The 24,721-nt window shown below is 43.6% G+C and overlaps 1 protein-coding gene and 1 long non-coding RNA gene across 2 annotated transcripts in view; one reads left to right on the forward strand and one right to left on the reverse strand.

The window, feature by feature from the left end:
* The first annotated feature begins 1,867 nt into the window (after positions 1-1,867).
* The window catches only part of LOC149342920 (uncharacterized), a 48,674-nt gene continuing 25,820 nt past the window's right edge, over positions 1,868-24,721 (forward strand). The window contains exons 1-2 of the mRNA XM_089545447.1: positions 1,868-2,315; positions 2,893-2,967. Coding sequence (XP_089401573.1) covers positions 2,016-2,315; positions 2,893-2,967 — 375 coding nt within the window. The 5' untranslated portion in view covers positions 1,868-2,015. The remainder of the gene's footprint in view (positions 2,316-2,892; positions 2,968-24,721) is intronic.
* Positions 11,160-18,428, reverse strand: LOC149342921 (uncharacterized). The gene is made up of 3 exons (XR_016283084.1): positions 18,163-18,428; positions 17,571-17,641; positions 11,160-11,499 (listed from the first exon to the last, which is right to left on the reverse strand). It is a non-coding gene; the product is annotated as an uncharacterized LOC149342921 (long non-coding RNA).

Genomic DNA, 24,721 nt, shown 5'->3' on the forward strand with positions numbered 1-24,721 from the left:
TCTTAACACGGGAGTACTCCGACATATACAAAATTTTCCAAATTTTGAACTCAGTCTGAGTAATTGCGCGTTCAAGGCGGTGACGATAGCCGCGAAACTCCTCCCTGTAGTATGACGAAGCTGTTCCGTATCGCTTCTTTCATTTCGTTAGCAAAAAGTGAAAGGGAATCGTCAGCTTCACTAGTCGCTGTTAACCGTTGGCGCACAATACAACACACGAACAGCTCCATCACATCGGGAGGAGTTTTGCGCTGATCGTTACCAGCTTTGATTGCGCAACTGCGCAGAGTAGAAATTTTGAAGCCATATACATCTCGGAGCAATGAGCGTGTTATAACTTAGAACTTACGATAATTCTACTAAATGGAGTCGTCTAAGAACGCGACCGCTTCTAATGTCTCTAATATAAATGCAAATATGCTAGCTGCAGTGGCGAAAACATTAATTTATGAATCAACTAATTGATTAAGTAATCGGAGGCTAAGAACGCCAATTACCTATTCACTTTGAGTCCGCCTGGTCGTATACTGGGTGATTTTTTTTTAACCTTGACAGATATTTGCTTTAAGAACTGAGACACACGTCGGAGCGGTTTATGCACGGGGATCGAATGCACACAAAGGTGGACATTGCGCACCTGATATGGATAATTAATTAGACGACCAATTAATGAAAATTAATAATTAAACATTTTATTTTTAATGTTAGGGGGCAGGGTTATATTGCGAAATTGAAGGCCTTCAACATCGAAGATGAGTCCTGTTTTTAATCTTCCTTAATCGGCAATGGGGCTCGAAACATCGAACGTCAAAAATACGCATTTAAAGGCTCGTTGAGTTGGATTTCCCGCATTGCATGTTTACAAAATGGCGTCGCTGTGCGTGGTATCGCCACTATAGTGTACTAGAATACTATAGTATTCTAGTTCATTATAATCGCCACCGAAATCAAGTCAACTTCTACATCTCCAAATACACTAACGGCGTTCGCATTTGATGCATGGTGACGCCGCATTTGATGACGTCGAAGCGCAAAATAAGACCTTTCGGTGAACATTGCTATAGCGTTGGTTCTTTTGGAGGCGGCCGTGTCCAGCGACAGTCTGGACCAGCAAGCCTGGATCATTCAGCTAGTCCTCAAGTCAACTGCCGCCAGCGGAACCCTGGACTAAGAGCACTGACCACCAAGCTCTTGCGAATTCCTCTTTTGGCTAAATAAGACGCCTCCCTCCCCCCCCCCCCCCCCCCCCCCCCCCTCACTCCCACTCGTTATTTGTTCTCATCCCTATTTGACTGACTGGTAAAACGAATTTTATTGTCTTTAGCTCGGTGGTTTCGTCGTGTTCCCATTACCTTGTTAAGGAATAACAAACAAGGCATAATAACAAAAATTGCGCATCTGCATGCTTCTGAGTTCTCAGAAATGCACAAAAGTGCACAACTTGCAATATGACCAAGTCCATGTCATACAGAAGTTGTGTCCTGAACCGGTGTTACTACATTGGGCAGCAGGAGTCTAGCTGGAGGACTTTGCTAACAAAGTCAACCCAGGTTTTCTGGCTACACTACTAACAGCAGCAGTCTGCGACGGAACTGAGACTTTCCTTACGCCAAGCACTTTTGCCTTTAAACCATGATTTATACAATCTAGAAACACCGCTCAGAGCCGAAATTACATGATTAAAGAGTCGAAAACAGCGCGCGCCGCCGTACTCGCAACTGCAGCTGCTTTGCAGCGTTCAAAGTCGGCGCCTTGGTCGTGTCCCTGAAACAATTATTCTAGCTCGACGCCAGCGCCGCTCTGGTGTAGCGTAAAGCGGAGGTTTGACGGTATGCAGTCAAAGCCTAGCAGTGAGGTGGAACCCGTGTAAAGATGGCAGCGTGTTAAGTTCGAAACTCGTAGCGATGCCCCTTAGAGCCAGTAGAGGCGTCTAGTTAGGCAGCGCGTCGGCGCCCCGATTCCGTCCACGATAAGAGCCCTTGGCGAGAGCTGTGGCCGCAAGAGACCGGAAGCTCATGGAGTGGTCACCTCGCGCGACTCAGCGGGATAATCCACGGCGGCCGCTTCAGCAGCAGCCGCCGCCGCCGCTTCACCCGCTCGCTAGTGCGGCGGCAGCCGCGGCGACGCACGGCTCCCGGGGCGCTCAGCCGGACGATGGCCCCGGCGGACTCAAGCGAAAACCGCCGTACAGTTACTCGACGCTCATCTCCTTTGCCATCAACAGCTCGCCGACCAAGAAGATGACGCTAAGCGACATTTACACCTGGATTTGCGCTAACTTCCCCTTCTACCGGGAGGCGGGCACGGGATGGAAGGTAGGTTTCGTCGCTCGCCAGCTCTGTTGGTTTCGGTCTCGTCACACCGCTATCGCGGCTTCGTGGTGTGTAGGCTCGAAAAATTAAAGCGCGCACGCCCAGTATCCGCGGTCGAAAAACGATCGGGGAGAGGTACGGGCGCGCGCGCGTCGTTTCCAGGCGCCGACCTTGGCACACGGCATGAAGCGCTTCGCGATCGCTTTTGGTTGTCTGTGTTTCTTTCTGCGCGGCGAAACGCTCGTGTGGCGGTGTCGGCCTCGAGTCGAGGACGGCAACTCCGGGCTCGCCGGGTCGCGACTCAGGGTGCAACCGCAACGGCGACCTCGGTTTGTTGACGTCGTACTCCCGCAACCACGTCTCTCCAGTGATAGTTGTCTGACCTTTGTGTTTACAAACGTTGGGGCTCCCGTGTCGATGTCCGCGCGCGTGTTGGCGGCGCGCTCGTCGTCGGGCGCTGCTGACGACGTCGAGGGTCCTTGACGTCGAGCTTCCGCCGCCGCTGCGGCGCTTTGCCTTGAGCCGCTGGCGCTAACTCGGTCTTTTTTTTTTTTCTCCCCTTTTTTGTGCCTCCCTGCAGAACTCCATTCGCCACAATCTGTCGCTGAACAAGTGCTTTCACAAGGTACCTCGGTCAAAGGACGACCCCGGAAAGGTAACGTGTATTGATCATCGCAGCGCGCGCTGCCCCTCTCATCCTTTTTTTTTCTTTTTAATCGCTGTTGTTGTCGTTTTTTCGGACCCTTTCTTTTTTCACTCCTCTCGCGCGGGTGCGGGCGAGTGAAAAACGGCTGCTGCGGGCTTCGCCGCCGCGCTGCGGCGATGGAGAAGCCGCGGTCCCGTGGTTTCGAAAGTGCAGTACGCGGACCGCGCAGCGCTCGTGATCGCCGCACGTGCACGCGTGTGTGTGCGCGCGCTAACTCGAGGTGCCTGAGGGCCAGGGTCGTAAAACACTTGCGTCGCGTGTGCTGGAGTCGCGTGTTGTCGCTCGTTCGTAGCGCGTGTTGTTTATTTTTTAGCGCGCAGTGCAGACTGCAAATATGTTCGAGAGGCGGCGGAAATGGGGAATGCACGAAAGTCTAAGCAAGAGGAGGTTCGGGATAAAGAAAAAAGAAAGAAAGAATCGGTCTGTGAACATGTGGAGTGGAAGCTACTAGCGCAGGGGGGGGGGGGGGGGGGGGGGGGGGGGGGGTGGACACTGCACCCAGTGCTCTGTGCATGGTTGGCCCGTGAGCGCGTGTGAGAAAAACACACTTTTGGAAGCCGTACTACGTCGCCTCGCTTCTTCTCAACTGAAGTCGTGGTTGCATGCTGTTCGGCAAGCGCGAAACTTCGTTCTCTGTGGCTGACTCTTGAGAAGGTGACAGGCGAAGCAGAGGCGAGAAGGGCGACAGAGAGACGGAGAAAAGAAATGCGTAAAGAGTACGCGCACGCACCACGTGCCGAGCTCTGGCGAGATAATCCGCGCGCCAGCACACATCGCTTGGCGGTTGCACTGCGAGCACGTGCGGTCATTGCGGCCTTGGATGCGCGGCGTAAGCAGCGCGCAAGTTTCAAGGTGGCGCGCGCCTCGCTTACTCGCGTCGAGGAAGGGAAAAAGGAAAACTGAGGGCAGAGATGATGTGAGCAGCAGCTAGAAGCGTCTTCGATAACGTGGCACTGGTGCGAATGACTCGAAGTTACGGCGCGGGGAACGAAACATTACGCGGGCAAGAAACTTGCTGTTAAAAACTTGACCCGTCCTAGCAAGCATCCCTGCCACATTATTCCACAATACTAATGAAATGGAGGCTTCCGAAGGGGCTCTCCAACTTTGCAAATCACATTTTTTTTCTCAAGTCAGTAATTAGTAAGTTAGGTAAATAACATTAATTGCAAAACAAAAAATTTTTTTTTTGTGCAAAGTGGCTGCTATGCAACTGGTTTCCCTCTACTATTTTATTTTTAGCCCTTGGCTCAAGTTAGCTGGGACACCCGGTATACCACAGCCCGGCGGGCAGGTGGGCTGCCTGCCACAAAACAGGTTTCAAACAAACAAACAACGGCTGAATGCTGGGAATGGCCCACTATAGGTCTCTTCGGTTTGGCTGCACTCGCTGCTCTATTTCCGTGAAGTTCCGTGGCAGTGCCACCCGCGTGCAGTGTCAGTTCAAGTGCAGTTTGGCACTGGCTGCTTCCAAAACGAATGATTGAGAGCAGGCCTGGTCGTCTGCTAGCCTTGGTGTTGCCACCAAATAACAGTCAACTGTGTTTCGCTGGCATCAACGGGCACTAAAATCCCAAACCACGTGAAGAATCTTCAAGCACGAAATCCCAAAGAAGTGTTGCCATGAGCCAGCTCCAGGAAATTGTTATTTGACAGAAACAAAAGAAAAAGTAATTGAATGTTTACACTTAAACAATTTTTCATTATGCACTGGAATGCTGCCCATGCAGCTTGACTGCTCAGGTTTACAACTCACCTCCTCCTCTCAAGAGAGAACTACCATCATTTCATTAAGAGACAACTGTCATATCTGCTTCACTTCTCCGACCTACACATGGGTGCCGCCATATTGCTGCACTACAGCTGCACTTCCACTTCGGAGAGTGCAAGCCAGCCGAGAACTCGTGCTGTACTAGGCTGGCACTTTTGCAGAACGAAGGCGGAAGTGTAGCGGGTGCGCACTGAACTGGCAAAACGAATACAAAAGTCCTGCACTTCTTGAAGAAGTGCAGCCAAATCTAAACAACCTTGCTAGCGCACTAAAAATGGTTGCCTGCTTCAGGTTCATGCATTCTGTGCATTCTAGCATGGGGGTCTGAGATCCCTTGTCAACACTGGTGGAGGTTCTATACCCCCTCGGACCCCCTTGACTTTAAACCCTGGACAGTACGATACATGGATCACTGCTTGGTATTCCCCTAAAACCACTAAATAATATATAATTGAGTTTCTTCTCTAATGCTTTTTCTATCTTTGATTCTTTAACTGAACAATACCTGTGACATCAAAGGTGGCCTTAGATCGTGTGAGACATGAAAAACACTAGAATATAATCGCTGAACCATCGTTTGTTGTCATTCTGGCTCTTGAAGCAGGCTGGCTTATGCACTGTAGTGAACTTAAAACTTTCTCTGTTAGTGCAGTGGAACCAGTGTTTTTTGTCTAGTTGTCTTAATGTTGGAATAACTTCATCTACTTGTGATAAATACAAGTGTATTTATTGCTTGTGACACACTGCTGGCTCCTTCACTCACGGGTGGTACTAGGCAAGCAGCAAACGCTTCACGAAAACAAGCTTTCAGATTGGAAAAAAGTGACTGGAGTAGGAATCTAGAAAGAGCTAGAGGGCCTCCTGCCACGTGGTCCACATGAGGACAGCAGTGATGAAAGTGGTGTGGAACCGTCACAGAAACGAAAACGTGGCATTTTTTTTTACGCTTCTGTATGGTTTAGAATTGACAGTGGCGCTTGTTATGGTTATAAACATTGTAGGTGTCCATACATGCCGTGAGAAAACTCCCGAACCAAGAAATGGCTCTGGGAAGGTAATGACAGTTTGGGAACTGAAGGCAATGCGCGAGTAGTTAAGGCTTGACGAGGTTGTGGGGCCTCTCTGTCTGCATCCGGCTTTTATCCAAACCAGCATAGCGATGCCTCAGGATGTACAACTTCACTGCGTAATCCAATGATTCCATTGTCTCAGTACGTCCCTGGCTTTTGTACTTTATTAATTCTCTCTTGGGGCCGGTTGTGTTGGACTTTATAGCCAGTAAACTGCAGTGTATGTCTGAAGAATGCTGACCCTTTTCGGTTAAAACCGATGTTTTAGAAATGAATTTGGCTGAACGAATAGTTTCATTCATTTGGTCAAATATATAACCTAACCAGGTTGCTATTGTATCAAAACTTTTTGAAGTAGGTTGCATTAGTGTGCTTGGTGTAGCACGTACGCTTGTTTAGCTTTATAAGTATGCCATAAGGAAGGTGATTAGCTGGGACGGCTTTCAGAATGACACGGTGTCTTCCCACATTGCTGGCCTACTGGTTAATCCTAAACTTGCACTTAGGGCAGCACTTCAGTTAAGTTGCTGGGTTCTTTATAACTCATATCTGCAAGAGGGAGTGTGAACATTTGTATCTGCTCACTAGCATGTCTGCTCGAAGGTCTTTCTTCATTACCAGGAAGCTTGGGTGTTCAACATCCTTGCAAATTTTGGCCTCTTGCCCTTTTGGCAGGCTCTCCTTCCTAAAATTCTTGTTTTTCTTGCTGACCTTCGACTTTGCTCTTTTCCATGTTCCTTTTCCATGCATTTCCAAATCCATGCCTATGTATGCTTGCATGCTTTAATACCCGATTCCATGCAGCACATGCATACAGATTGGAGTAGATGTGTACATAAGGATTTTGACTTCAGAACAAACCCAAAGCTCTTGATTATTCTGTGCGAAGAGTTTCTTGAACTCCAGTGAGTTTTTGAGAACTTTTCTCTGCTTATAGCAGAAAAAAAAAGGCTGAATAATATGTCTACCGCAGAGTTCCTGGAATTGGCCTGTGCTAGCAGTCTTGATGCAAAGGTTGAAACCGCATGCTTGTTGGAATAAGAGAGATGGCTGTTTGAATATCAGTTCTACTTGTGAAGGTGGTGTTTTCAGCCTGTTCCTGTGGCTGGGCTTGGGTTTCCGAAATGCCAAACCTTGAAGCTACTGAGGATTGCTCGAGGAAGTTTTGAAATTTGGCAAGGTAAAAAAAAATGAGCCATAGTGCAGTGCAGTTAGTCATGTTTGGGCTGCATGGAGTTGGTATGATGTGTTGAACCACAGCAGCTGAAGCTTACATTTAAGCTACAGGCTGTGTTGTGTGCAAGTGAGAAGCTGCTACTTTAGTTAGGGGTGGGCCAACAGATAGTAATCTCAGCAGGGCAGATTTGAAGTGGATGTCTAGTGATGGCAGGGCAAGCATGCCTAATTAAGGTGCAGTTTGCATTGTGGTCAAGATCTGCGAAAGACAGCTGAGTTTTAGTCAAGGGACTCTGTTTTGAATGAGCAAGTTTTTGTTTAACGTTACGGTAGTTAAACTCGGGATATCAAACCTACTGTCATGAAATGGTGCGCTATGATTGGGCATTATCACTGAAGTCTCTAATTTATTGCTGTTTTTATGCATTTTGTTATGTGCACTCTTATTTGTTCACTGGTAAAAAAAAAAAAGTGCTTCATATCTCACTTTATTGTGCATTGATTGTTATTTCTAAAAAAGATTTATGAGGCAATCTTGTCGTCATATAATGCAGAAAAAGATTATGCGGTGAGTCACCGTATTTACTTGATATTTGCACTGTTAACTCTCTTTAGAAGACAAAGGCCTAGTTTTGGTGACATATGCATATTGTCTATCGATCTCGACTCACTTTGTCGTGGGTTTTATGGTCTGTGTAAGGGTGAACTTATCATTGCTAAGAAAGCACATGCAACCATGAGTACATTAAGGGCAAGCATTTCAAGACATCTGGCTCAGCTCGTGCCCTTTCTTGAAAATTTGTTTATGGGAAAGGCACCACTGAAAAATGGACGCGCACTGCATTTTTTTTTTACTGGCAGTGCAGACAGCACAGGTATGAATAGTGAGCTATCTTTAAAATTTTTCTTGGTCATTGACTGGGGGTGCTTTTATTGCTAGCGGATGTTATAGCACTGCAGACATCTGTGTAGCTAACTCTCGCATGCAGTGGAATTTTGTCACCTGACATTTCCAAGCTGAGGCTGCTGTCCTCTGATGTGAAACAGCTGCGCGATGCCTGTGCTGCAGCGTTTGGCTCCAGCCTGTACTGACGTGGACAAAAAATACATCCCCACTGCGCCGCTGCACTGGTTTCCATCTGCCAAAGCTTGGTGCATTGATTGATTTATACTTGGAAATGCGCTGCAGAAGTAGTAATTTTAGAAAAGTGTGGTGGTGTGGTCTGGTTTAGCTGTGCTGCTGTTTGGAATTTGTACTGTCAAATTTTGAATCTGACGCTGCATTCTTCTCTCTGTTTTTTTTTTTTCTGAAAAATCCAGTGGGGGAGGAAGAAAAGGAAATAGAAGTGTGATATGTAAAATTTGAAGCTTCGGCTGTGATGTTGGTTCTGTATGCTTGTAGCCATGACGGTTACCAACATTTCAGAAGTTTGTTTTGTCGGTGTGTCTGTTGTACTTGCACTGAACTATTTGAAGAAGGAACAGCACTTATCGATTTTTTTCTCTGCGTTATTCGGAATAGGAGCATTGAGTTTCTTAAATGGCCTTTTAGTCTTGCTATAACTTCTAGTCATCTTGCTGCGACTTTATTCCTATTGCATTCCAGCATTTTATGACCAGTCTTTATTATTCTGACTAGAAATTTTAATTTCATGCCCTCACTTACTTTACTTTACTTTCCTACTAGTCTGCATAAATGTCTTTTCAGCTCAGTGATTAGCTATTGAATCTCCGAAAGAATAGATGGACCTTTTCTAGAGGTACAGTGAAGCTGTATGCAATGTCTTTCCATGTAAGCATTTATGTCATGCACATTAAAGAATGAAAATTCGTTCTGAAGTCAGTTACTTGGTGTTGTTGGCCATTGGTTATGCTCTCTTTTTTGCTTGTGTCTGGTTCAATCTCAAGCCATTAGCATATGCATTGCGTGACTAATATGCTTTCAACTCTATCCTAATGCTTTTGGCTCAAGAGAAGTTGTGATGTAGGGTTCTGAACTCACTGCCCTAATTTTGGCTCTCTCTGCTACATTGCTGGTTGCATTTGTTAGTAGGCCCTGGTGGATTGGTAATGCTTGAGTTGACATTCTGAATTCATGCTTCAAGTGGAGCACTATTGGTAACTGTATGGAACACCATGACGTTCTCTCTGTCACCGATATTACTGTTACTGCAAGTTTTGTTTCTGTCCATGCCAGTCATGTTCTGAATAAGGTGAAACAAAAGGGCTACTTGGTGAATTAAACTACTGAGATTTTTGGTCCAAGAAGAGTAATAAATATTAGGGGTCGAGAGATTTGCTAGTTTGCACTGCAGCAAATCACTTTTCTACCCTGCTTTAATACTGTCTTATGCTTTTGCAAACGCTTTTGGCAGTCTGTGCACTATTTTTCGCTCGATGTGAGGAACAGTACTGTTTAAAGGGAGACTGAGGACAACTTCATGCAGTTTTATTTTTAGTAAAATTTTATTGCATAGATTTTTGTGGCTCAGCTGATCTACTGACATTCGTTCCATAGCAAAAGACATATTTATTGCTTGGAAGTTTGATGTTGAAAATGGAATTTTTTACCTTCATTCGATTCAAACTTGTGACAATTAATGGTGACGCCATAACTGTTATGGGCTTTGTGATTGCTGGCTGGAAGTGTATGGTAGTGTGGTCTGATTTCAGATATCGGCATACAGAAATGAGCATTGATGTTATCGCATCTTGCTTGGGAAAATGGCTGCTTGTGGCAATTTTTGTACTTAACTTTTTTGGGGCCTTGTTTAGTTACTGAAAACTGCATCTTCAGTGAACGTAGCCTTCTTGGGCTGACTTGAATTTTACCTGGGTACCCCTTAAAGCCTGGAACGCATGTAAGCGAAAAAGAGCGGCGCGACAAGCGGCGCGACGAAGGCGAACATGGTTCGCTCTGTCGCGTACAGGGGGAAGACGCATGCACGCGACAGCGCGAAACCGACGGCAACGCGAAACGGCGACAGCGCTCAGTGTGGCTGGCATAGCACACCACAAAGGTATTCGCAAATGCAACAACAGTAAAAAAAATTGCAAGAATTTAAACCGGCCGCCGTTAAACCCACCACAAGATAAAAGCCTGTACCATATTTCTGTGAAATAGTATAATTCTAGTTCTGGATGCAATGCTTTCCTTGTCAGGCAAATCTGCTACGTGGCAGCGCGCATTTTCTAGCGAATGATAACGATCGCTCGACGACAGCTAAGACCACATGCATGAAACATAAATGAGCGCATTCACTTCGTAAATGTCCAGTCTGCCTACTGAAGCAGTTAGCAGTCAATGAAACCAACTCAATGAAATTGTTTACAAAACTGGTGCGCCTGGTGCACCGACGGCTTCTGCAACTCGGCGCCAAGCCGCATCAGAATGGCCGCGATGTTTATAGTACCAGTGCTGCAGGTCCCAAAAGACCTGCTCGCACTCGACGGCATCAATAAGGCGCTCATTGAAGTTTTAGTTGGCCATCGTTTTGTAGGAAGCGCGAATACGCGGCGATCGCAATGCAGCGCTTCAAAAAAAAAAAAAAAGCTTGCGAAATGACCGGCAGTGACGTACGCTGAGCGTTCATGCTATTGGCTGATTGCGCATGCACTTCCGGGCGAACGGGCGAAATTTTCTATTTCGGCAGATCCGAGCGACGAGCCAAGCGATACATACATTTCCGTTCGCGTGAAGCTTCGCGCGACGGGTGCCGCCGTCGCGTTCGCGTGAGTTTTCGCGTGCATGCAGCTCAGCCTTAATGCATTGGCCATGACAAGTGCAAATTTTTTTGAATTGGCACTTTTTAAAGCTGTGAAGAGAAAAGAAATATGAAGCGAAACTGGTCTCATTGCTGCTCGCATCCAGCCACCTGTTTATTGTCCGAACGGTGCAGTAAAAAGATGAGGCTAAACTCCATGCTGCTCTTGTTTAAAAAAAAAAATAGCCTTTTCATGCTAACGCACATTTTTTTATTGCCTGTCCTGATTGATCCTCACAAATATAACTCCATGGCCTTTCTAATAATGGAACTCAACAGAATTTCACTGTCTTTTGCCATGGACACAAAACTTTTTTGCTCCTGTTGTCTCATGGAACTGACTGATATGTGTGTATGTGCGTTTGTGTGTGCGTGTGTATGTGCGCTTGCACATGTGGGAGTAGGAAAGAAAGCTGCTGTATATGGGTCAGTAGGAAATTATAATAATGACTGCAACAGTTATAATTTATCCCAGCTAAAAACATATATAGATACATATACATACATGGCAGATTAATTTACTCCTTCACAAAGGTGCCATATTTCTTCCAAATTTAGGCTTGTGAAGTGTTACAGACTTTGGGTTCTGCTGTAACTTGTGTGGTCCAAGAAAGGTGTCCAGGGCTTTCTCATTGCATGTTTAAGTCTCCAAAGTTTGCAGATAGAGGGCTTCATGATGGATTCACTGTGTTGTCGAAGACTGTAAAAGGAAACGAAAAATTTATGATAAACTCGAGGAACTGTGTGACCTGTACACAAATGAAGATTCTTAGTTTACTTTTAGCTTTTGTTTGCTACTAACCTGAGTGACAGGCAGTGATTGTCGCTAGAAACAAAGTATTCGCATAACCACAATACTTTGTAATTCTGACATAAATGCATGTGAGAAATGAAGTAGATAGCTACTGTCTATAGTTTAGCTGGGGATTCCATTTTAGTATCTCACCGGTGTGTAATGGTTAGGCTGTTTTTGTTTCGCTTCCTTCTTGGAATTGCTTGTTGTACCATTGATAAAGACGAGCAGGTTGCTAGCAAGCATGAAAGAAAATTTAGGGCGAGAGCTTCTTAGACCCTTGCTAAATTTTCTTCTCTCTATTTGTCTGTTTGCATGTCGTTTGACTGCCCTTCAGTGGCCTCTAGTTGGAAGTGATGTGGCATCATCATTATAGCCAAACAAATTCTGGAACATTATTAATCGCTCTGCTGTGCCATCAATGTCAGAATTTCACTAATGAATTTGTTGTGATGGTCTTTGAAAATTTTAGTGAGAAATGATGAGGGATGGAAATACATGTGTAGGTGGAAATTAATTGTAGACAGTAAAAGCATATTTGGAGTGGGAGGTCCTGCTTTTGCAAAGGCAGGGAACTAATAATGGTGGCTTAGTTAGACACCACTAGAAAGGCAACCATGCATGTGGTGCATCTAAGAGGGTAGGCATGTCATAAGCAGCATGTTATTGAACTTGAGCACTTATACACTGAGAAAACAAGTAGTGACAAGCTAGATAACAGCGGGCAATGTTGCCTGTGGTGGTGTTGCAATTATTAGCTCCGTGAAGCACATTGTCTGCTCATAGATGATGTCATTAATACAAAGCACAAATATAGAACGCTGTGGTGGCCTGTTAAAGCTGCACAAGAGTTTTGTTGGAAAAAACGCAACACAGCACACAAAACTACCAACGTCTTGTCTGGTGTTGGTATAGTATTCCTCATTGATTACAGCTGTTTGATCACTGCATTAGCATTGGTATTGATGAGCTGTCCATAGTATCCATGAAACCCCCTAAAATATATTTGGGTTTGCACCTTTTCCTCGTGAAGAGCACATGTGCTGCTAGAGGGTCCACAGGGATCGAAAGAGCCATTTTTCAGCTATTATGAACTCGCAAGGCTCTGCTTTCAGCATATGTTGAGTTTGCATGATTGAATATAATGCAAAGACAAAATTGCACAAGCCACATACAAGTTAGAAGAAACTAACCAGTGCGACCCGCAACACAAACATGAAAGCAACCTTCAAAGAGTGCTTGAGGATAGAAGCGGCTTGGGTGGTGGTGTTGAGTCATGGGTTAGCCTGCAGGGTCCTGCTTTTCGAGGATTGAGAACCTCGCAAATCAGTGCTCTCAGCACTTAAAGGATCCACTCAATTTTATCTAATTGGGATTTAAACAAAGATATCTTTTGCTGATATATCCTTACTTGAAAATTTTTTTGGTAATTTCATTCAAAATGTTCAGTTTGAATTCACCTTTGATGCCATTTTTTTTTTCATGGTGGAAAAAGGAGAGTTGGGTGTATAAATGCGTTAGCGTACACACTCTATTTCTTGTTCTGGTGTTATGTTTAGAAATGCATTATACTGCATCGAGCATTGGAAAGTGATCTGTAAGCTGTTGTGACCTGTTGTGCTGAATTTATTATGGCATACCTTACAGTATTTCAAGTTTGAAGTTCTGTTGTGATGAGCATGCATGCAGAAGAACATATGGGATGGAGTGACACACTAGGGGTAGTTGCTGCCATGCTGTTGTGCTTCATGTATCTGTGGCCCTTGCATTTGTGACGAAACAGAGTTAGGCGAACATTGCTTGAGATTGATGACTGTTTGACCTATAAGGGACGGATGAAAGGTTTTGTTGCTTAAATGGAAAGAAGCTGCAGTATGGTGACAAGTTTTTTTATTTAACGCATCTGTTCCTTGTTGTGCTGGCCTATTTTCATCTGCATGTGGGACTGTGCAGAGACAATAGGCATGGACAAATGCTAGAGCTAACAAATCTCAGGAGTGAGCAGTGCATGCACATTCATGATGTGGTAAACAGTTTTTCCTCCTAGCACTCTATGCCTGTGGCTTTGAAGTCGTGCCAACTCCACTTTTTCTCATCCCTAATTTGCATTGTCATACCCCTAGTTGTTCCTAACTGTCGAGGTGCATAAGTAATGAACATTTGGCTGGTTCATGATGCTGTTGTGGCTGCTGAGGATAAGTAATGTGACACTGAATTCTTTTATATATTTAATTTTTTGATTGCGACAACTGTACAAGGCACTTTCCCTGAGTTGTTCGTTGACTGTGTAACAAGGTAACCTAATGCTGTCACTGCTGGCAAGTGAGTGCGATTCTGGTCATTGGTGTGTCAGATGATACTGTCTCCTGTGATTATATGATCCAGGGTGTCATGTGATCTGTGTTCATGGGATTCAGGCTCAGGCGAATGTGCTCTCATGAGAAGGGAGTATTTGTGGTCACAAAATGTGGGTGGACCTGGCTCGTGTTGACCTCGGAGTAAGGATTGGGGCGAGGGCTATTAATGTTACTTCTTTGCTGTGAGGAATGGTGGAAAGTGTAGTGTGTTTATTTCTTTTTTTTTCCCCTTGAGTATAGGGGTTGCTTATGTGCAGAAAGAAAAAATGGCACGCAGCTTGTTTTTGAACATGTTAAATTGCATATGAAGTCTTTATTCTAACAACTACACTGTATGTAGGTGCAAAATGTTTTATCTGGCCTTTTAGGCGGATGCAGTTTCTTTTTTTCTTTGTGAATTTTTTTATCAGACCTTTCGCATGTTAGTGTGACCTTTTAGACGTTAGAACAACAACTGAATTTGTCTCCCATATTTTATTGCAACACCTGTGCCTCTCTTCTCCCAGCTAAGTGCCACTATGGCCTCCATCACACAATGGTGTACTGCTTTTCAATTGCTTTGCCAGCTGGAAGCAGAAAGCTGGCACAAGACGGTCGGCCGTGTGTACTGATCGCAGGTGTTCATTCGTGGTAGTGTGTGTGGGCATTTGTAGACTACGTGGACGTGCCATTTCTTAAGTGTTGATCTAGTTGACAACGTGTAGATTAATTCCACCTTTTCAGCATCTCGGTGTCTGCCATGCATTTATGGTTTGTCAGAGAGGTATTTTTAAGCAAACGGCTGCCATCCTAATCGCCCTGACATTTTATTTTCACGCCTTTTCTTTTTTTTGTTGCTTTAAAATGGCTTAATACTTTAGTACAGCTGTTTTGGGCCCAGAGTTGTGACATTCGTTTCTGGCCTGTGTTGAGTGTGCTCCCGAGATGTGTTTTCACAACCGCTTTTTAGCTTAGTGCGTGGTACCTATTGGTGATGAGCATACTTTGATGCAAATCACCAGCATGGGCTGCTTAATGCAAAAATTTTTCTTTTGGCCATGCAGCAGATGTAAAGCCAAGTGTGATGTGGGCTTGTGTGCTTAGCCCTCTGATCATTTCTTTTTCTTTTTGCTATTGACAGCAGTTACAGGGTGTCACATCATTTTTCTTGCCTGCTGGTGATTGTCATTTGGAGAGATAGATCTGACTTCGGCCTCAAACTTGCCTTCTTACAACATGAATTAATATAGGAACTGGCGGATGTGGGAGACAGATATTGAAGGGCAGGAGATGAAATGCTATATGTGCTTCCAATTCAGGCCACTTGACCTGGCTACTATTATCTCTTTGAAAACCTTGGTCATCTTACATGAGCTGGAATACCCAGCTGAAGACACCACTAATAAAGTTGTAACGGTATTTAGGCCTCAACCCTGAAAGCATAGGTGCTATAGAAACCTTGTGCATGGTTCGTGCTGTGTTATGCTTATGTCATGAGAGGCATATGTTTGCAGTCTTTCCTAATTAATGTCGACACTGGGTTCCTGCCCATAACATTCCATAATGTGAGTCATGCACGCAATGAAGCACGAAGTCGAAATTGTGTAAAATCTTGACAAATGGAAGTGCATTAGCTTGATTGCTGTTATCTTCAGTAGATAGTAGTGCAGTTTGAAGTAACTTATGGGCTATGGGATGCGGGACGGCATGCTTTGCACTGATCAAATTCTTAACTACGGAGCTTTCACTGCACATTGAATTGGTGTTGGGTTTTTGGATTTGGCATTGCTTCCACAGTGGCCTCATGACTTAGCTACTCCTGCACCTCGGCTTCTTCATAAGTACTGAGCAGTGTGTCAGCAGTGCTTTCTGTGATCATTGTATCAACTTATTTGAAGCATTCTTGAAGCCTCCTCAGGGGGATGTCTTCTTCCCATTCGCTGTCCTGGCCTGAGCACATTCTTTCTTGGCCATACCTATGACAATAGGGCCAGGTATCAAGCAAGATTACTCTGAAGTGAACACTCTTCATTTATTTACTTGTTTGTTGATTAATTGATGGATTGATTTTTTATGATTTAGTGATTCATTAATACTGTCAGCATATGGCAAGGGTGGAGTTGCTGTATGTATATGTTCAGGACTGTGTACAACTTGAAGAAAAGTAAAAAAATATTAAGCAGTTCTGTGGAACTAGCGGTGCTGGATACAAAAAGTTATACATGCAGTCACAGGGAGAGAGAGAGATACGGTGAGATGCCGAGAGTTTTAATTTGTACAGAGCAAAAACAGGCCAGAGTTCATATGCGTGTGGTATAATTATCATAAGTGGTGCAAAACTACACAGTGGGCAAAAAATTTGTCACACCCTTAGGGGGGATGCGGCTATCAGATCACGAAAATCTCGAAAATAATCGAATTTTAGAAAACACCAGATTTCGTATCTATAAGGTCTTTCTAAGCATATCTCAAAAGATTTTCTTCAAAAACAGCCCAGAAGTGACTTCTAACAGGCAACCTTGCATGTGTGATGTCACATTTCGCACACTCGTCCTCGATATTCACTCTGCATTTGCTGGAGGACAATTTCGAGCTTGTTTTTCATAATTTCAGAGAAATAATAATCCAAGCTGCCACTTATAGTTGCCAATTTAGGCAGTCAACACGCACACAGTATCTGTGACAATATCTGTGACAGATTGGTTGAAACCCAGCTTCGGTTTTGATTTTGTAGTTTTTTTCTGTTCTAAGTACTTCCACTTGGTATTTGGCAAAATGTTTTTTTTTTTATGCTGGAGAGAGGAGTCGCTTAAGGAATGTATTGTGACTAACGCTCTTGACAGTGCATTGTAAGGTGCTAAGTTCTATGGGGTAAAAAAAAGCCATTTGATAGATTATTCCAGTTGTCTATTGACTGAACTTGAAAAAGAATACTTCAAGCTGATACATTTCTGCGTATTTTGAAAACAGGGTGTGCGCACAGCATGGTAACGTGAACTGCATGCTCGTCGGGTGCCACGGCCACCCAAATATTGGGTTTGTGCCTTTTCGTTCACTAGAGGATGATATCAACATGCAATTGAATGTAAGCCTGTTACACTACACGCTGCTCCAGAGTTTGCTCTTTTCTCTCTCGTGTGTTCTTCCTGGTTCACTTTTTGTCGTGAGCATGGCATGCCCTTCTTTTCAAGTTTCCAAAGGCCTGAGCTTGTTTTTGTTTTTGTATGCAGCATTAAACAAAAACAGGTTTACTATGCTTTGGTCACTACAAAACATTGATTAGTGTAAATGTCTGCTTGCATCAAAGAGCTCAACTAATTCTAATACGACTGCACTAATATCAACTAAGATAATGTAATTCTTTGCATATATTAAAATGATGTCATCTTCCATTCAAATAATTAAAATTGACTTTAATGAAGAGCACAGACATTAGTTTAGACATTGCTGCGGAGCCTGAATTACTGGTGAATGTTTGTAAATAAGTGTGTAGTGATAGTGGTAAATAAAGGGTGCACATTTTTTTAATTGAATATATAAAGATTCCTGCTTGCCATCGTAAAAGAAGTGCCTTAACATTTGTGTAGCTAAAGAAAAACTGAAAGCAGCTTTTAAAAATGTTGTCACCACTTTATCACTCACCTTTTGCATTGCAGATGCAACTTGACCATTGTTCAAGCCAGATTTTTATGTGAATTCTTCTGCTTGGTATTCTGCATAGTAAAGGTTCCTCCTTTCATATTTTTTTGCCTTTTGCATGTCAGGAGGCTCATTGTGTACCATGAACTACTCTTTAAGTGCAGCCTATTGGGCATTCATCATGATTAGGTGCAAGTCCGGATCCTCATTTTTGTGCTAGTTACTGCAAAAACTATGAAAGGTTAGGTCACACAGTTGCTTGCTTACTTGCTTGCCTGCCTAGTATTTGCTAATGGCGTCTGAACCTCAAATACCACTCCAAGTCCCATCTATTGCACACTGCTTGTCTTTGCTTATCCATTCAAAATATGTGCCGTCATCTGTGAAGCAGGCTTTTGTGCGGAATGCAACAATAAGCAGGATCATGAATAGTTGCAGCACAAAACTTTGGAAGTGGCATGGGCTGAGTTCCTACAGCATCAACTGCAACTCTGTCATGAAAGTGACAGCTTAGCATCCTAAATCATGAAGTGCTGCACTCTCAAGGAAGGAAGAGAAAAAATGTCTACATGAATTGTACATATGCGCTGCTAACCTTGATCATGTGTCCGATGCATCTGCTTTGTTGGTTGCATCTGCCGGTGGCAAACATTGGTGCATGCTCTTCTTGTTCCTTGTTGACTGAAGGTTGTACAAAGAGATTGAGGTCTTCGTCACGTAGAATGAGTGGCATCCTTTGTGAGCTTGTTGAGCTGTGCCTGACTTGCTGGGTCAGGATAGAAACCCTGTCACAGCTTAGCATGAAGCAGGTGGGTGCTTGTACCCGTTATTAAGACTGGGGGGTTTCCAATGGTACCAGCATTCGAATCCAGCACCACCTGCATGAAGGGTGTTGCTACACTGCTAAGTTGCCATTGTTGTTTCATGTTTTAATGACTTTTTTCTTTGTGGTAAATTTTTTGAAAGTGAAAAAGAATTATTGTGTCCTGTTTCCCAACTTTTGGTCTTTTTTACATGCAGATCTATCAGTTCTTTGGGTTGTAAAGTTCAGTCTTGTTGTCGTCGTCATCACCATCATCATCATCATCATCATCATCAGCCTGACTATGCCCACTGCAGGGCAAAGGCCTCTCCCATGTCTCTGCAATTAACCCTGTCCTTCGCCAGTTGCGGCCACTGTATCCCCGCAAACTTCTTAATCTCATCTTCCCACCTAACTTTCTGCTGCCCCCTGCTACGCTTGCCTTCTCTTGGGACCCTCTCCGTTACCCTTTAGGACCAGTGGTTATCTTGCCTTTGCATTACATGCCCTGGCCAAGCCCATTTCACCATCTTGATTTCAACTACTATGTCATTAACCCACGTTTGTTCCCTCACCCACTCCGCGTCAGTCTTGTAGGTCTGAATATTTTCACTGTTTTTCAGCTACAGCTTTTGTTTGTTTTAACATTTCCAGGCTTGTTGGGTTCATGGTCTGATTGCTAAATTTATCTGCAGTTGTGTTGCATAGTTTTTGTCTTCATCAGTTGACCAATGGACTTGCTCAGTGCAGAATTATTTTTCCTTTCATGGTGTAGGATACAGTTGGCACTCAGTTTGTCTCGTTTCCCAACTTGTGGTCTTTTTTCCATGCTGAGTTATTCTGTTCTGAAGATTGCAGGCTCAGTCTCATATGCTAGAATTACTTCACCCATTCCCAACTTGCGGTTTTTATTTGCTTTCACATTTCTGGAGTCTTATCCTGTTCATGATTTCATTGCCGAACAAAGTAGCGATTTTGTTACAAGAGTTTTATTCTTATTGACTGCCCACTGACTTGCACATTCCAAAATTATTTTTCTGTTCTTTATGTAGTGCTGTATGGTTGTTATTCTGTCTTATTGCCTCTACTGATGTGCACAAGCCTTTGCTGCTGTTTTTGCCTTCGGTAACGACTTGTCTTTCAGGAGCCATTCATCTTGGGAAAATTGATATTTTTTCCAAAGGTTTTAATGGATGAAGTGATGCCATGGGGCTACTGAAAATCTAAAATAACCTTGTTTTTATTATGCATGTAGAGCTTCGGCAGAACTTGCATTTTAGAACAAATTTGGGCTCAAAAGGCAGTCCAGGATTGCACAAATCGCCGATTTAGATCATTCAGGGAGAGTGGGCACTGTACAGGGTGCCTCAAGAAGCATTTGCATTCACTTATTTTTGCTATAAATTGGCTCTGGACTTTGAAATGAAATGCACATATTTTCCAGTCTTGAAATTTGCTTTCTTGTGGTAGTGCTCCGATGCCATTCTTTTTTTTCCAAGGAAGAGAGAGTTCCAAGACAAAAAACTACAGATTTGGGACTCTTGGGGTACAGTTTGCAATTGTGAATGAACATATGTGGCATTGTGACATAGCAAAGAAAGATAAAAAAAGTGTCATATACTGAACATCTGGGTTACATCAATTTGCGCACTCAACTGTTCTGTTTATATTCTCACTGTCAACATCTGATGGCTTATAGTGATGGCCTCTGTGGCAGCTGTGTGTAGCACATATTTGATGATGATCATTCTTGGATTTATTTTTTTGTATAGAAATTCAGTTTATCACACTGGTCCTCTCTTGCCCTTCACAAGATATTGAAGGCATGCATTGATTTGCATGGGTTAAAATTTTTTTTTTTATGCAGCTGTTATATGATGATACTTATTCTCGGTTTTGCGTTCAATTTACTGCTGCATTGTTGCTTTATGAAAAGGAAGAAGGTTTTATTTGGGGCTTGATTTTTTTAAAATGCATGACTCTTCAGATTTGCCTGTATCTTATTCGCCCACAAAAAGAAAGTAAAGCCAGCTTGTCATTTGATGGACGAAGGAGAGATTGTTGTAATTGTGTAGTGATTGAAATGAAAACTGACGCCTGTTCACATTAGCTGGATGCTACATATAGAACATACATCATTGAAGAAAAAATTGTGAACAGAAGAAGCAGTGTGCAACAATTTAGCCATGCCAAATAAAATTAAAATGTCTATGTGCATTACTGCAATACTTTTTACATCTGCAAAAGGAGAAAATGAACTATGCACTATGTACACGTAAATTAAACCATTTTGCTAAATTGTTTACCTTGGGGGGTGTAAAATTGGGGAGATAAATCCGTTCTCCCCGCTTAACCGCGACTGACCCAGTTCAAAACCGCGCGGACCCCACCCCGTGGTCGCGTATGCTACCGAGCGCTCACCGACCACGGCGGGCCTTGCTCTACGGGAAAAAAGGAACGACACACTGGCTGACACAAACAAGGCATTTATTGCTATAACAACAATAATGCCAGCTAGCAACAAAATACACTGAGAAATCAAGGATGTCCGACTCACCAGCACGGTTACGAGCGAACGTTCGCCCACGTTAGGGGAAGGGGAAAACTCCGCGGCCGGACGGGATGGGCTTGGCGGGAGCAAGTTCCGACCAAGAGGCGCCCGTTGGCGAACAGCGGCGTTGCGAGCGAAACGTCCACTCGCTATCCCGGTCCCAGGGAGAAGAGAGCCCGTCGCTCCCCGCGCACGCGCAGCAAAACGCCATCCGTGGCACTGGTGTCGCTGCGACACGAGCGCCCTCCCCTGTTAGTTAAACACAACTGTGAAGAGTGCGTTGCGGGGGCACAGTTGGGGTGCATTGCGGGAAAGCGAACCACGGAGGGGCGAGTGCGTCCCCACAACCTTTCTTTTTTAGTAGGAAGGGAAAATAAGGAGAGAGGTATTCTTCATAATGGCTGAAGGCTTTTATTTATATGTTTCAATGAGCATTATTAAATGGGAACAGGTTTGAGGTGCAACATTGCAAAGTAATGAAAATGAACAAAGAATGACTCGCTGGAAATAGAGAAAAGAGATGCTGATGGTGGCACATGTCAGAGCAAAGAACACAAACATAAAGAGAAAATATGGACACGAAATTGAAGAGGTTGTTTATCGAAGGCGATACAAAAGTTAGGAGAGACATCTGAAAGTATTTAGTTTTTTTTTTACGGCAGTGTTTGACAGTTTAAAAAAAAGGGAAAGTTTTAATGCTTATTTGTTAAAGTGATGATCGTTTGACATTATCATTGTCAACACATGCCATATGTGTTGCCAGATGAATGTGGGCATGGGAAAGTGGTGAGTTATGATACAAGGAACGGAAGAAGGATAAGCTTGTAGAATTCCTGCGCGTGGTGAAAGATGAAAGACTAAGCTTTTATTTTCAGAAATGTTGCACATCGATGCTGTGAGTTGTGAGTAAAGAGGCAGTATTAATTGGGCTGTTTTATTGTGAAGGATGAAAAGGCATTCTTTGATGAAAATATGAGATGTAGCATGGTAATCTACTGGCAGGCTACTCCAAATCAGGGCAATGAAATCAAATGCATTTGCAATAAAACTCGCTATACACGCATACAGACACAAGATTTTCATAGGGTAGGTATGGCCCGTGTCCCACAGATATTTTGACAGGGCTTTTGTTGCACGTAATGCCAGACTTGTGTTACACCAGGGTCTAAGTGCGTTCAACAGGTTGAGGGTAGAGCTGTTTCCTTCTGAATAGAGTGGTCAATATGGTCAACGTGGTGATTTCTTTTTCAGAAAATGCTGAGCAGATATATTGCTCATTATCAAATGGAAATTGGCTAATTGCATCAGTCAGTGTGGCTTCTTAATTTTTTGCTGTCAAAACTAATTTGTATTCTTTTCATGTAGGCTTTCTTTTTTTTTTTTTAGTTGTGGACATGTCGGAAACTGAGTAGTATACACACTAAACTGAGAAGGGTACACAACAGCTGTGGATATATTTCAGTAAGTGGCTGCTGTTTGTTTGTGAAAAAGAGGTGTAGTAGACTAGGTAGAGCTTTTCAAGGCATGAGAAGTAAACCTCGTTTTGTGTGAAATTGGAATGCGCACCAGGATGTTAGCTTGTTTAATCGTGCTGTTTTAAGGCCTATGTTTATCATTCATGGTGTTCTCCAATCTGAACTGTTTTTTTGAAGCTTGCACTCAGTGCCTCAAGTTTGATGAATGAAGGTTCTCCTTCCACCTGTAATGTTGCCTTCTTTTTTCGTAGCTTGTCTCTATTGGGGCATTGCTTTTTGCATCACATGCTTCCCCAACACGAATACTTTTATAGGTATAGCTGAATGGCATACACTCCCGGGTATTTACACTGGGGATTTGAACACAATAGCGGTTGTGTCGCAAACCACTAAGTGAAGAAGGATGGAAATCCGTCCTAGCACCAGCTGTGCTCTGTCACTGTCAAGTGCAAGTGCCAGAGGGAGGGTAGAAAGCACAAAAAGGTAGCACTCTAGCTGCTGTTCACGCTGAAGCGATGATAACTGCACACAAGCCACCGTACCCAAAACCGTCCTTCAAAAGGAGAAGCGTTCCAGTTATCTGTGCTCATGCGTAGAACCCACATTGATTCATAAGGTGCTGTTTTATGACTCATTTCTTTCTGGTATTAACACATCATGTCACTGAAGTTCATTTTATTGTCACTGAAGTTCATTTTATCAACTATGCTATTCTACAAGTTTGCCACAGCAGTGACAGTACTGTGAACCTAGAGAGGTAGAGTACTGTGAAGGTACTTGTTTTGCTATGGAACTTTAGCTGGTGACAGCCATATTCGTTCCAAATCCAGCAGCTTGGAAAGGAAGAATGCAGTACGTTGAAAATCAATTGTCACTGACGGTAGAATAAACAAGTTGAGGGCTCACAAAGCAGTGATTCTTGCGATACCTCCAGCTTGTTAGCATAGAGGGAAACAGCTGCAGGAGGGGAGCTGGGCTTTGTGCGAAAATTAACCATATCTTTTGTTTTCTCTGAGGGGACGTTCTACACTAGCTGCCAAAACAGACTGAATGGAGTTCCCGCAGCTATTGTTGTAGAGCATGCCGCAACACTTGGTGTGTCCCTAATGTTTTGAAAGTTTATTTTTCTTTATTTATTCAGAGGGATCTGGCTGGCTTCTTTAGGCTGATGGCTAGGCATTGTATGCGCATGCCCTTTTTATGTGGTGCCAAGCCGCATTTCTTTTACTGTCCCAACATTTATAGTGCACTTTTCAAATAAACAGCTTGGGATAAGAAATGAACCACAACACACTGCAGCTGCTGTGTGTTCTTTTTTACTTCCCCAGTTCCTCAAGCTTGCTTTGTGACCTGCTGGTGATGTTTCTGTATTTTTCATTATACCTGGATAGGACTCGAGGCACTTTCTTGAGTCTAGTTGCCTGATTTTTTTTTTTTTTCCTTTTATACATTGACCCGTTCGGCTTAGTCCGTACTTTTCATGCTGTGCCGTTGATTTCATGGCATTGGTTTGGTATTACACTAGCTCAGATCTTATTCCAGTATTACAGTAACTTTTATAGTTGCGTCCTGGAAAGTTTATATTTAGTAGCGATTTTTATCCTGCGCTATCAGATATTGTCGCATTTTCAACTCTTCATAATCTTTTAGTTTGTTTACAACAACTCCTTTACTTGCATTCCAAGATTTGCCTCTCGGTAAATGATGAAGATAGGTGTAACGTGATGCACAATTTCATGCCAGTGGTTGTGAATTCACCACTTATGGCCTCAGTTGCTGCAGAAGCTTTGTGATTGCTCAGTGGTAGTAGTCTCCTGGCACTGTTTATAACTATAGGCAGTTTTGGAATGCTTGCTGCATTGATGAAAAGTATATTTCTCATTATGGATATTTGGAAATGCAGGTTCAACCTGTGCGCCTCCTTTTGCTAGTCCATGTTGTCCTGTGTGTGTTCCTGACGCCGGCGTGAAGAATGGGTTAGAAGCAGTGAAGTCAGCATTGCTGTTCTGGGTGTTTGGAATCATTGTTCCTAGTTATCTTTGCTTGAAATTCCCCGAAAGGGAAGCACGCAGTGTGCATCTTACCATTAAAACCTGCTGTTTTAGTAGTCCATAAACAGGATGGTGGCTATTGGTTTAATAGAATGTTTGTGGTAATGGTGATGACGACGGCAATTAAACCTAAAAGGGCTATGTAGCACTTGCATTTTATATATTTTTTCGAGTTGAGCTTTGCTTTAATTTTTCAGCATTATAGAGCTATGTCGACGTCTGTTACAGGTACATTAAAGGTGATTTCTGAGCAAACATTTAGTGTGATTTACTTT

The sequence above is a fragment of the Amblyomma mixtum genome, chromosome 5 (assembly GCF_055824585.1).
Source record: "Amblyomma mixtum isolate Tamu chromosome 5, ASM5582458v1, whole genome shotgun sequence".
Taxonomy (NCBI): Eukaryota; Metazoa; Arthropoda; class Arachnida; order Ixodida; family Ixodidae; genus Amblyomma; species Amblyomma mixtum.